General features: G+C 45.9%; 1 protein-coding gene across 1 annotated transcript in view; it reads right to left on the reverse strand.

Moving 5' to 3' along the window:
• Positions 1-693: 693 nt before the first annotated feature.
• NARS2 (asparaginyl-tRNA synthetase 2, mitochondrial) overlaps positions 694-14622 on the reverse strand; it is a 31643-nt gene continuing 17714 nt past the window's right edge. The window contains exons 12-15 of the mRNA XM_083170218.1: positions 14295-14432; positions 6473-6570; positions 1899-1925; positions 694-998 (exon numbers count right to left, since the gene is read on the reverse strand). Of these exons, the coding sequence (XP_083026344.1) occupies positions 854-998; positions 1899-1925; positions 6473-6570; positions 14295-14432 (408 nt within the window). The 3' untranslated portion in view covers positions 694-853. The remainder of the gene's footprint in view (positions 999-1898; positions 1926-6472; positions 6571-14294; positions 14433-14622) is intronic.

Genomic DNA, 14622 nt, shown 5'->3' on the forward strand with positions numbered 1-14622 from the left:
ATAAGGCCAAGGGAGATCATCCTATATATTAAAAGGCAAACGCTGCTCCTTACCTCTATGGGGGGGTGGGGGTGTTTCAATTGTTCAGCAGTGACTAGAAGGTGCTTGAAGGCTGCTAACTATTATTATATATAGACTGATAAACCACTGACACGCAAAGAGAAAAACATGACGCGAACACCGGCCAGGCGGTGGGATATATTAGGCAGCAATGAACGCTGTTTTCTCAGAGTTGATGTAATGCATGCAGCCGGATGGGTGAAAAATTATTCGATAATCGCTCAACATCGAAAGATTTTTCGACCATTCAATGATAAAAACCAGTCTACACTGACTTTTATATAATCAGCCACCCACGCCAAGCAGACACCAATGTGCCTGCAGTAGGAACATATCAAGAGGGCTACCTTTTTGGGGGGGGGGGGGGATATACCACACCCAAAACGGGAGTACCCAGTGAAAACCCATGCAATTTAACTCATAACCTCAGCGTTGGGAATCAGTAATACTTAACCACTACTTCAATGTGCCGCCCAATGGGAAAAAAAACTGAATAATCTGGGCACTGTGATTGGTTGCACTGACAATTCTGATGACCTTATTCGCTTATAAACAGGGTGCGCACGGACAAGCTGGATAGAATAGGTATAATTGTTTCTAATTTTGCATAATAAAATAGCTTTACAGACGTGATGGTTTTAAAACAAACACAGATTTTATTATAAAAGGTCTCTATAAGAAAGTGCCAGTTGGTGACCGGCTCCACTGCAGCCATAACATTTACACTGAGGCGTTTGTGCTGCGATTGCCACATCTCATTACAATGACAACATATCTCCATGTCCGGGGAGCCTCATAACAGACAAGAATAGGGAAACCTCGGGAATGGGATGACATCCTTAATGTTGTCCACTCCCAGAATGCACTGCAGGAAGCGTTCAAATCCCAGGCCGAAACCGCCGTGCGGAACAGTCCCGTATTTACGTAAATCCAGATACCTAATTAGAGAAGGAAAGATGTGAAAGGTGCAGATACCAAACTGCATGTCGCACAGCCTGAAAATGTAATCTCTATGAGGAAATATGAAGTGGCGGGAGATATGAAGGGGCGGGAGATGTGAAGGGGCCTCGTACAGATTGGCTCGTGTGACTCCTGGCATTGTCCTCTATTGGGCAGCATTGGATGTGCGCTAAGGGGGTTATTCTGTTTACTTCGGTCCCCCAAAACATTGGGTGGCCAATGTTTTGTGCATGTGCAGACGCAGGGGGTGAGCGGGCATGGCAAACTACAGGTTCACCGCCCCGCTCACACCTAGCAGTGCGAACACCCAGCATCTCAAGGGCGTTCCCATGGGAACCGCCCGTTGACGCGAGTGCAGGGGATGGGAGACAGGTGTCTCTGATCTGCGAGCGCTTGAGAAATCATCAATGAATTCTCCCCCGCACCCAAGGCAGCGATTGGACGATTATGCAACTCATCCATTCGCAGCCGTACTGGGGGATAGCCGCGCGCGAATGGGGCACTGCAGGCGGCGTTTAGTCCACGCGCAACGCTGCGAATTTCACAGCGTTGTGTGTGGACCACAGAAAGGTTCTAATCCATGAAGACTGATCTAGTGGACAGGGATGAGGTACCAACCAAACAGCTCCCAAATGCCATTTTTTAAATACAGCCTGTAATAGGTCAGTTAGGATCTGATTGTCTGGTACTTTGGGCTATTATACTGTAACTGCACAAATACCGCTTGCATGTAAGCGAGTAACTCTGGGAAGGGCGGGAAATCTCAGCATGATTCCAGAGAGGATCTGCACAACCTCCGGGCAAATACATGGTGATAATCCTACATGTGTAAGGACGCAGAGGCTGTAACATGGTCAGGTGTAGGGATTGCTGCTTACCACTGGTATGTGTGTTCCAGCCCCAGCCTGCAAGGACAGAAAGAACACAGATTAATTCCACAAGCCAGACATATTGTGCCATATCGTATAACAGTATATACAATGATACTACTTCCCTAATGATCACAATGGTTATTAACCGAGCATTGTAATTTGTAGGCTTTATTAGGTCAGGATTCCTGTATACACCGCATCCTTAAGGAATTCCGCCTATGCTGACCACACCTACATAATCTAGATCTGTGGTTGTAGAGGTGGATGCACCACAGATGTTGCTCTACCGACGTCGGACAGAATGGTGGGTTCTTTTGCCAACGCAGATTGTTACAAACTGAGATGCAGTTTTCAAAATATAGAGGGGGTTCCAGGGTTGTGGCCAGACCTTTGTGTGTGTCCAGCACACACATGAAGACCAGCAGGTTTTACCGAGCGCACGGACGCTGATAATGGACGTCTGAGTCCTTACACATTCAGGTGCACGAATATACACCAGAGAAGGACATGGTACGGACATAATGTCACGGACAGCAAATGCTAATAGACTTTACTGCGGGGGCTTCTACTTTTACCTCAGAATCAGACCCTGTAAGTCAGGCGTGGCCAAACTATGTCACTCCAGCTGTTGTGAAATTACAAGTCCCATCATGCCTTGCCACAATTTTGCTATTAGGGAATGCTAAATCTAGGGCAAGGCATGCTGGGAAGTGTAGTTTCACAACAGCTGGAGGGCCATAGTTCAACCATGCCTGCTATAAGGGATAACAGTATGCAACGCATTAAACAGTTAATTCTGCACTTGAAATTCTGAAGTAAGAAAAAAAAAATTGCAGATTTCTGAAAATAGTTGTAGGACGTAGTGATGGTTGTGCAAAGATTGCAGGAAAGAGGAGAGAACACAGACTTGTAGGATAACACAGGCTGCCAAGTGCAGCACTGACCTGCCTGTAACCTGTAGCCCAGTAAGACCAACTCTACATATTCCACATGAATGAAACAAATTTTGTACAATCTGTTTTCATTCATGACCTCATTGGCTGGCACATGCCAAGGCCATTAACCTCACAGGCAAAACATGGCGCCATCATGCCATACCCTCCAACATGACCCATTCCATTAGGTACAAAATGCTCTGGACTTTTTAATTTAGGATTGCCATCACCTGTGCTGGAACACCGTTATCACTGAACAGGTGACTGCAATTGTCAATTAAGAGGGAAGTCCAGGAACAGAGCATTTTGTGCCTAATGGAATGGGTCATGTTGGAGGGTATGTCATGCCCATCTCTTGCATGTGATGGGTATCTGGTATAAGATAACATTATTGTACCTGGCACTGAGTTCTGCAAGGTCAACAGGCCTAAGGCTTGACATAAGCATTAGGTCAACAATGGGAAGGACGGCAGTCAAAAAGTTGACATGAGTTTTTCAGGTGTTATTTCATACCCTACTGAGTTTTTCAGGTGTTATTTCATACCCTACTGTCTACTAGGGCGCAGCGGGAAAATATAATTGTGTGCTGAGCGCAGCAAACCATGCAAGGGGACGCGGTACAACGATACGGTGTCCATGTCGACTTATGTTGACATTTGAGACAAAAAAAGTGAAAAATTAATGTGGACCTTTTGACAGTCTAACATTGGTGACCTAATGCTTGTGTCGATCTTAGCCGTGTGTTGACCTAATTCTAATAAATGAGGTTTCCTACATATGTGTCTGTGATGTCTACCTACCCCTCCTCCTCCTAACCTTTCTCGCTCCTCCTATCCTGCCTACCCTACCCCTCCATCCGTTCCTACTTATCCTATTGTTTTTCGTTCGTCCACCCACTTCCTTTAGTCTGTTAACTCTTATAAGTAGGGCCCTCCTTCCTCACGTACTCACCCTACCTCTTTACCTCACCTGTGCTCCTGCCCGGTTCTTCCCTTCCTCTACTTCATCTTCAGTCTCCTCAACAATTTCCACACCTACTTCAGAACTGATGCTGATTTTAGTTCTACCAGCTATACCCCTATTTATGCTGTATTTTATCAACACACCCTGTACGTTACCTTGTTTTTTTGTTTGCTATGTACGGCGCTGCGGACACTTTGTGGCGCCTTATAAATAAACGTACTACTACTACTACTACTACTTATCACAAAATAATAAAAATGCATTACGTGTTGTGATTTTTTTTAACATCTTCTGTGCTCCCAATGACACGACCCCTCCTGTCGCATTGAAATCTGGTGCCCACAAGGTTGTCAGCTCAGTATTTGCCACCTTGCATATGCGCCAACTTGGAATGAGCCCCGCTATGACTCTAAAAGGTGCCAGTACACAGGTCCAATTTTCATCCAATTCCAACAGATCGGCCTGATACATCGGATGAAAACTGGCCAAATTGGAGGTGACTGACATGTATGGGGGATGCGGCCGGCGGCGATGCAGCTGGAATCGCAGCAGGGATCTGAGGTTCCTGCTGCGGTCCCCCTATGGCACATTTTAGTGATACCTAATATTAAACAGGCGTTTTGGAGGATTTAGTCGCGAATATTGAATGATAAATGACCCCCCAGATATTATGACGAGTGCACTCTCTCATTGGTTTGTGTATTTAACTACTCTGCCCTATATAACCTGTTGGACAGAAGCTGGCAGCAATGTAACACCTGTTCTTAAGCAGGTGTCCTCAGGGTGAGACAACACCGACATTTCCATCAAGCGTTCAATCCCGGCTGCTCCTCTACTTCCTGGCCTAGTCTCCCAACTCCCCGCAGCAAGGTGCGGCCTCCAGCCTCGCCGGAGCAGTCAGCCATGACGCCTCGCTGCTATTTGTGTCTCCAGCTCAGTGAATTGAATGCATTACTGTTTATTAGCTTCCCAAATCAGGGCCAGATGACGAGCATCACGCGTTACTCTGAGTATTGGCTGCACAAGGACTTTATTAGAGAGCAGCTGACAAGCACTTAGCAGGATATTTCTGGATACGTTTCATGGAAGGAGGTGGGTTGGAAATGGGAGGCACAGATTTGTAATTAAGAGAGGGCTCCTAACGTCCCATGTGAGGTTTGTTCTAAATTTAGAGGACAATACACAATACAGGAACTCGCAGTACGGGGTCAGAAATAAAAATGTAACTGTAACCCATCCCCCCCTCCTCACCACAAACACACATTTAGGTTAATGGCTGGTATCAAACCTCAGAGGGCACAGGTGTGCTCCAACCTGATCCTCTTGAATCACGCTTTAAATTGTGACCAAAGCCTGCCCTGACCATACGTGTTGGTTACAGACTACTTGTATGCTGCCTGCCCTGACCATATGTGTCGGTTACATACTACTTGTAGACTGCTGCCTGCCCTGACCATTTGTGTTGGCTACAGACTACTTGTATGCTACCTGCCCTGACCATTTGTGTTGGCTACAGACTACTTGTATGCTACCTGCCCTGACCATTTGTGTTGGCTACAGACTACTTGTAAACTGCGGTCTGCCCTGACCATTTGTGTTGGCTAGACTACTTGTAGACTGCTGCTTGCCCTGACCATTTGTGTTGGCTACAGACTACTTGTAGACTGCTGTCTGCCCTGACCATTTGTGTTGGCTACAGACTACTTGTATGCTGCCTGCCCTGACCATTTGTGTTGGCTACAGACTACTTGTAGATAGCCTGCTCTGACCATTTTTGTTGGCTACACACTACTTGGATGCTGCCTGCCCTGACCATTTGTGTTGGCTACACACTACATGTAGACTGCTGCCTGCCCTGACCATGGGCCCTGGTAAAGGCCATTTTGTAGCTCTGAATACGGAACCCTTAGACAAACCCTCTCCATCTGCACCCAATCTTTGTTGAGCGATGCTCCTCTGATCATACGTGGCACCAGGTTTGTGGGTGCACCTCCATAACGAGTCACAGTACACCACACTTTCTTGCAATAGCCTATATTTACATTTCCAATGCCAGATCCAAGTCAGAAGACCCCACATTTACGATCTCGGGGAAAACTATAAATCAGTAGTAAAAATATATTTGTACATTCCTCACAAAGTGATACCATTTGTACACTTTCACATTTTTAGTAAGACATTGGGTATAATAATGTAAGGGAAGTACATGCCCACATGGCAATGCCTACACCCACACACCACTGGCCACATCTCTACCACTTTTGATCATTTCAGCTATTTAAAACTCCTTGCGTATGATAAATGGTGCTCTAGCCAACCAACTGTCATTTTTCAAATAAATGCAAGAGCACCATCATATGCAAGGAGTTTTAAATAGCTAATCTGTCTCGGATTATAGTGCTGTATGGAATTTTGACTACTTTACTTTCCACAGGTTCTCAAAGTTGGTCAATGAGTAATGAATGCCCCTCTGCACCTGCCGGGTGTCCGGAAGATGTGAACGGTGCAGGGTCCTGAGGACAGAGTTTGAGAACCCCTGGAGTAGAGGATTGCTCGGACACTGAAGGCAAATTTTTGCCATTGTTCTTTTGAAGACTTTTGTGCGTGTTAGCGGTGGAACCCCTACTGGTCCTCCAGCGAGGAAACAAAAACTCAGATATACATGCAAGCATTAAACATTACGTTTGCAGACGCGACTGCAGGATGTGATGTCTCTCTTCTCTCAGGCTCCCTCCGAACAGTTCTCCGATCCCAGGAACGAGTAGGTCCACAGCAGCCACCTGGAGTGAAGACAGAACGCAATGTGAGATCTATGGGGACAACAGCCAAGTGGAGAGACCGCCACAATGTGCGACAGTGTTTATTTCATACTTACCAAGTCCCCCGATGTCCATGGTGGCCTTCAGGATCTTCTTCAGCGGTCCCAGGAGTGCATTGTGCGGGTGCGCCGGTGACGTCACCGGCGCGCCTGCTAACTCGTGCAATGCACCCCTGGGACCACTGAAGAAGTTCCTGAAGGCCGCCGTAAAAATCCCTTAGCCGAAATGCTCATGGGATACTCAACTTTTTACCGTTTTACTTATTGATACCGTTTTACCCATCCTCTATGGCCCTAGATTTACGTATTTGCTATTTAGTTAACTTTAGCGAAGTAGACATTTATTATTATATGTATCCTTACAGCTTAAGTTTTTTGCAGTAGACTAGTACTGTACTACTAATTACTTGTATCAGGCAGGTCTTATTTTTCTAGTGATTTATTGTATTTTTTATTTTTATTTCTTATAAAAAAAATGATTAGGCAGGTGCACAGCTGCACTCATTACTCACTGACACATTTTAAAAGATCCAAAGGTGGAGCTAATTATTTCACTTGTGATTCTGTGTGGAGACCTGGAAAACATGCGCTGTGCGGTGGTCCTGAGGGCCGAGATTGAGAACCACTGCACTACAGTATCATTAAACTGCAAACGACTAAAATTAGACTAAAATGTTAGTCAAGATCCACTGATTAAATCATGACTAAGACTAAAATGTGACATTTAATTTAGTCAAATTTTAAGAAAGGGACTAAAACTTATTGGAAATTCTTGCCAAAATGAACACTGATGTGCAGCATCTGAGTGGACACATTGGTTTTGTAGCATTTATGTGACAGAAAGTTGTATGTGCTGCTCTCTGAATGAAAATACACCACAAATAAATCTTCATTGTTTGGCAGTTGCCCACTGCACATTGCCATTACTTTTAGGAGCGTCCATCCCATATGCAATAGACACTGAAAAACAATACATAAACTATTTAGACTTCCATAATGGCTTTATTATTATAGGTGGTGTTACTGGAACACATGCATTGTATCTCACAGTTACATATGACCCCCCCCCAGCAGCACATGGAGGCAGACATTTGGTTTTCAAGGTTTTTATCGCATTTCCATATGTACTAAGCCCAATATCCCGGGACTTCATTGCAGAAAGCCAATGGCATCCAATCGGATTCCTCCCAGCTTTCCCCACAGCCGCTGTGTTCCTCTGTGGATATCCTTCCATTCTATAGGGCACACAGGACACATGGCGGCTGAGCGGGTGTGGTATGACTGCCCGACAATCGGGATCCCGACAGTCAGTATACCGACATCGGAATCCCGACAGTCAGTATACAGACATCGGAATCCCGACTGACGGTGCTCCAACAGGGGGGCGAGCGCAAACAAGCCCCTTGCGGGCTCGGTGGATCGCTTCACTCGCCAAAAGGTTCTATTGTTCCTCTATGGGAGTCTTCGACCCCCACAAGGGAAAATAGCCCATCAGTTGGGATCCACCCTGTCGGAGCACCGGCAGTAGGAATTCCGATGTCGGTATACTGACTTTCAGGATCACAATTGTCGGGCAGTCATCCGGCACCCGGCTGAGCAGCCCCCATCCTCCTACAGCAGCTGACAGACAGTGGTGGTGCTGGTGACTCTCTAGTAGGGATGGGCCATCAAAGATTCATAATCATCGATGGTTTATGGCTGGTGTGCATTAGTTTTGCCATTGATAGGGGAAAATCAGACGTTCCCCTCCATCGATGGCACAGCATAACTGAATAGGTTTTTTGTTGTTATTCCCCCCCCCCCAGGTGCCAGTATACGAAGCATAGCTATACCCAGATGCCTGTAAAGCCCCACCCCCATGTTCTGATTGTCCCACGGCCAGTCAGGCAAAGAAAATAGATCATCAATAGGTAAAGCCATCGATGATCATCAATCACATGGTTTGCTGCCATCGATGACCGTTTGTACTATAGCCATTGATGGTGATCACAGGGAAGGCCATCCCTAATCTCTAGCTCCTCCCGGCTGTGGCGCTATTCAAACATGTCTGCTTCCTACGGAGATCGCAGAGCACGGAAGAACGGTCCTTTTTGATACCAATCGCAAAACGCTGTTCCATCTACTGTTCATCCCTGAGACAACACCAGGTGGTTGGCCAGTGAATAGTCACCTACAGCATCATCGTGGGGGAGGTTTAACAAATCTTGGGGCGATTTAAATTACCAACCAATCAGCTTCTACTGTAACTTATTGTACAGCCTGTGCTAACAAAACGGACAGACAGAAGGTGATTGGTCGGCACTTATCACTCTATACAGATTTGTAGATATTTCAGGTGAAGACCAGTTGAAAGCCTGTCAAAATGGCGGCTTCTGCAACGTACTTTCACTTTGAGCTGTGACAGTTTTTACTTCCACTTTGAGATGTGACAGCCCACAAACTCTCCACCACACCACCAGTCCCTATCTGCTCCTACCACCCATCTCTGTCTTCACAGTTCCCTCTCTCCATATACAGCAAGTCTGAAACAGATCAGTGTCCCTGCAAAAATTGCTTTCACTTTCTGTTATGACCTTTTCGCACACAAAGGAGTAATTTGGTCCGTTAAGTGGTCAGTGGATTGTTCACCTTATAGAGGTGAGGAGTAGTTAGCATTTTATATATAGATAACACAAGAACCACAATGTTACAAAGCCGCAAATGATGAACGAGTCAGCGGGGGGCTCAGGAAATAAACTGCGGCGGATTACTTGAATCAACAGATGTGAAATGGATTAATGGACAACTATAATAAAAGTGAAAATAAATGTAAGAATCTCATTACGTTACTGTCAGACGTGCGGGCCGCAGAGGGATGTGATTAATCATAGGATGTGAGCATAGAAGAAGCCTGTACGTGATCTTCTGGGCTTTTAGCTTTCAGCTGTGTGGAAACATCTCCCCAAAGAGTACATCGCTGCAGGCCTTCCACTGCCACTAATGCCACCTACTTCTGGTACCAACATTCAGGGGGTTTGAGTGTTAACCCCTCCATGGAAAACAAGCAGGAACTTTTATTTTTTTCAGTTGACTGTCAACTTTCGAACCTAAAAGTTTAGATCACCAAGGCCCTTATTCAGATCTGATCGCAGTACAAATTTGTTCCCAAAATGGGCAAAACCATGTGCACTGCAGGTGGGGCAGAGAGAATTAGATTTGTGTAAGTTATTTTGTTTCTGTGCAGGGTAAATACTGGCTGCATAATTTTTACACTGCAATTTAGATTTCAGTTTCAACACACCCCACCCAACATTTTGAGAACAAATTTGTACTGTGATCAGATCTGAATAAGGGCCCAAGTCTAATGGCCTTCTGATCCAATGGGGGGGGGGGGGGGGGGGGGGGGCTATGTTTGAAAATAACCGACTTGGATCAGAGTCTCAGGTACATGACCCTGCTTAGTACTAGAGTTTTTCCTGGTTGCCTGTACTTTGAATGCCATAAACCGAACCGTGATGATCTGAGTCAAGCCCAAAAGGTGTGGACTGACGGGCACAGTGGCGCTCAGTTTCCAGAGTCTGAACCGTGTTAAAGCCGGGGGTTTACTGTACGTAATGCAGTCTGGGATTCACCCAGCTTAACATCCAGGTAATGGAGCATTTAGGAAACTGTGATCATATTGTAACTTGTAATGCGCTTTACCCACTCCACTGCTTAGGATGCAGGGAATAGTTGCATCCACTTAAATTCAGTAAAAAGCAGTTTGGGGACATTATTTACATTTTTTTATATAGCGCAGCATATTCCATTGCGCTTTACAATTGGAAACAGTGATTAAACTAACTGGGTTGATACAAACTGACATAGAGGTAGGAGGGCCCTGCTCGCAAGCTTACAATCTATAGGGATAATAGGAGGGATACATCAGGATAGGACTCCATAGCATGGCAGTCCCACCAGATTACTAGACGTCCTGATGGGACGCAATTAGATATAAATGCTACTGGAGGTTGTGTGGGGTTACGGAATATGATAGGCTGAATGTAGAGGTGAGTTTTCAGGGTACAATTGAAAGTTTGGAGGCTAGAGGAGAGTCTGAATGTGCGTGGAAGGGTATTCCATAGGGTGGGTGCTGCCCGACAACAATCCTGCAGGTGTAAGCGGGAGCGAGTAATGAGTGTGGATGAGAGACGCAGATCTTGTGCAGAGCGGAGAGGTCGGGTGGGGAGATATTTTGAGATAAGCAAAGAGCTATAAGTCGGTGTAGTCAGAGTCATGGTCTTTTATGGGAGTAGAAGTATTTTATATTGAATGCGGTAATATACAGGCAACCAATGGAGGGACTGACAGAGCAGATCAGCAGACGATGAACATCTAGCCAGGAAGATCAGTCTCGCAGCTGCATTCATGATGGATTGTAGCGGTGAGAGTCTCTTCTTAGGAAGACCGGTAAGGAGGCCATTGTAATAGTCAATGCGTCATATAAGGACATAATGCTACAGGGCGCGATGAGGTCATTACGCCCCACCCAGTCCAGGCAAACGTAGTGAACATCAAGTTACTTGATGTCCACTACAAATGTTATTGATCCTAAGTGAGCTCAACCAGTTATCAGCACAATACAATTCCGGTTCAGACTAAAATAAAACTTGAGTCTTCAAATACAATTCACAACAAGTATATATATCTGTGATCACTGATACAAATACGCAAAATGACACAAATATATCTTTTAGCCATTATAAGGCTTTAGTTGATATCGAGGTCTCAATATCCTATGAAATTATTTTCTAAAGGTCCATACACACTGGGTGACTGAGCTGAAAGCCACTCAAACATGCTGCTTTGAGAGGCTTTCAGCTCAAAGTTGCCCAGTGTGTATGGGCCTTTAGGCTATCTCCCACACAGAGTAATCTGACATTTAGCCGACACTGGGAGACTTTTTTCAGGTGCAACAATCGTTGCTAATTTTGCTACATAGAGCCAGAAGTATCTAATGGAATTGAAGATTCTCATACTAACAAATTAACGCGAAACATAATTTCATTATCATACTCTATGCGTTACAGGAGTAGGCAGCTGAAGAAACTTGTCTTTATTTACAGGCATTTTCTGAAACAATAATTAATTAATTCTGCTGGGGAGCGACTCATCCAGATAGGACATATTAGATGCGATAAAACGAGTGAATTATTCGTTTAAAGAAACAAGCGTCATGGAACGCCCACGCCAGCTAATTCTTTTTACCCACATTTCTACGGTGTTTGTTCCCCTTATTTGTTGTGTGTTCTTTTATACTTCACATTTTTAACACTAGGCAATAAAAGTTACATTTTATGTGTATAAACGTATTCAGGTGCATCACAGTGACGATTCTTTCCTTCTCTACACTTATCGTCATAATTGGGAACGAACACACTTACTTGCTAGAATTCTGTCTTGCGTGATTGACCTCTTGCTACTATTTCAGGAATTCTAACGGGACCTACACACGGGGCGATTTCAGGACATTCTCTAATACCCTTTTCACACTTGCAAAAATATCCCTGGTTTTTGCACATGAATGCGCATCAACCCGGTATTTAGCTCAGTGTGGAAGGGTCTTGAAAGAATATGCCAGGATGAACATCCCGGGATTGATACCCATTCCGGAATCGACTCGGGATGCGGTCAGTGTGAATGGTCCCGTACCCGTGATTGGGTACACGGGATTTTAAAAAAGCTGCTGATTGGAGCTTTCTTGGCCTCACAAATGCTGATGTCATCTTTCAGAGCCCTGGAGTCCATTTCTAATGACATGCATATGTATTTGCAGGGATTTCCCGGGATCAGTGTGAATGGGGCTGTCCCGGGTCGATCCCAGGTCTGAGTGCAGTGTGAAAGGGTACATTCCCAGGTAGAGTCCCGGGAAGCATCCGGGAACACATTCCAAGGTATGACCAGGCTCTGCGAGTGTGAAAGGGGTATTAGTGATCTGACTAGATCCTTTACATCGCTCCTTTTGTAGGGACCATAGCGATAGCAAAGCGCGACACTATCACCCAGCATTTAAGTTCCAACCTGTTGGTTAAATCTACTTAGAATGCCGGTCAAGGCCAGTACTCTCACCGGAGAACACTGACCCTCAGAGATCATTCAGCAAACCGTGCTGACAAATCGCTGTGTGCGGAGCAATCTAGCATCGCTCAGATAAAATCTCCCTGTGTGTAGGCCCCATCAGCGATAGCGGGAGGGGGCTACACGCAGAGAGCTGGGCAGGGAACTCAGCGAGGGGACCAGAGAGCCGATTATGGGAAGCCGGGCGCACGTAGAAGGCGGAGGGAGCAAGGAGGCTATGTGCGCCCGCTGCCCGGCTTCCCCAACCCCTACACTACTCGGCTCCCTCTGCCTTCTATGTGCGCCCAGCTTCACCCATACCCATCTCTCTACCCATCTCTCTGGTCTCCACGCTGCGTTCCCTGTCCACTGCCCCTGCCCGCCTCCAGGCTGCACATAAGATTTACCAAATCTTATGCGCAAACCGTCCGACCTCTCGACTCCGACCCGATGGTTTAGGAATCGCGTATAGATTTGCGTGTGAATAACGAACAGCGATCCGGTCACAATTCATTTGCAGAATTGTTTCTGTCTGGGCGACGGCTCATTACTCACAGTCATCTGCAACTTTGCAGGTAAGCGAATCGGGCCCATAATCTCCAAGGCTTGAGAGAACTCCTTTATAGGGCGGTATTCAATGAGGCTGATTCGCCAGGTTTTTATGGCGAATTTGTGCTGTTTGGCGAATTTTGGACTAAAACGGTGAATCACCAGATGGTGAATACATTTGAAGGTTTTTTTCGCCATGATTCACCGAGTAGCAATCGCTATCGCAATAGCTAAGTGGAATGTGAACTTTTAAAATAAAGTGTTTTGTTTTTTACATTTGGTGTCAAAAAATCAGGAATTTTATTCTGAGGAGGGGCATGCTATTTTTATTCATGTGCTGTAAGCACATGAATATATATTTAATTTAAAAAAATATATATATATTTTTTTACACAGCAGCCAGCAGGGGGCGCCGGAGCCGAGCCGCTCATTACATATTCATATATTCACTGCACCCGATCGTTACGATCGGGTGTAGTGAATATAGGTCCCCTGCTGGCACCCCCGGGGGGCAGCCTGTGCTGCCTGGCACCCGGGGAGCCCACCTCCCCCCCACAAACGTTCTGGGGCAGGCAGAGAGACTTCCATCTCTCTGCCTGCCACCGTCCTCATGCTCCCTGCGGCATTCGCCACAGGAGCTCATATTCGCTGGTCAGGGGCTCGCTGCCCCTGACTCGTTGAATACCGGAGCCGGCGAGGCTCCGGAACGTGGCGAATGTGCAGCGAATCCAAAAAAGGATTCGCTGCACCTCACAGGTATTCTCATTGAATACCGCCCATAATCTTATTAATCAAATATCATTGGAGCAGGGCAGTAAGATTCAGCTGCACAGAAATTCCGCTTCATTGGAAAGTCTGCTCCACCTGCGCACATCGCCTGAGCGAAGCGGGACTACAGCTCGCACTACCACTTGCTAAAAAGAAAATTAATAAATAAAATAAAAAAATTGGCTACTAGGTTAGTAAAAGGGATAAGGAATTGTTATGGTGATTATAATATTATAGTGGCACATATCCCCCATGGTGTAAATAAATAAACACAGCCGGTGAATCCCTGCTCACCGTGCGCTGAGGACCATCCTCATTGTCCCGCATGTAGAAGGGCTTCAGGTCATACGGGTAGTTGGTGACAAACACAGGAACATCCCCACAATGTCGGACCAGGTACTTCTCGTGTTCTGTCTGCAGGTCACAGCCCCACTGCAGAAAGGAGAATAGGCCCACGGTTATATATACAGTAATGCACCCGTGGATGAAGGTTGTGGGAGAGGAGCGGCTGAAGGAAACATGGCCAGTACATAACACACATGGCGGCTGCACACGTGGATGAATGTTGTGGTAGTGGAGCGGCTGAAGGAAACATGGCCAGTACATAACACACACAGCGGCT

The sequence above is a fragment of the Crinia signifera genome, chromosome 2 (assembly GCF_055691185.1).
Source record: "Crinia signifera chromosome 2, ASM5569118v1, whole genome shotgun sequence".
In the NCBI taxonomy this organism is placed as follows: Eukaryota; Metazoa; Chordata; class Amphibia; order Anura; family Myobatrachidae; genus Crinia; species Crinia signifera.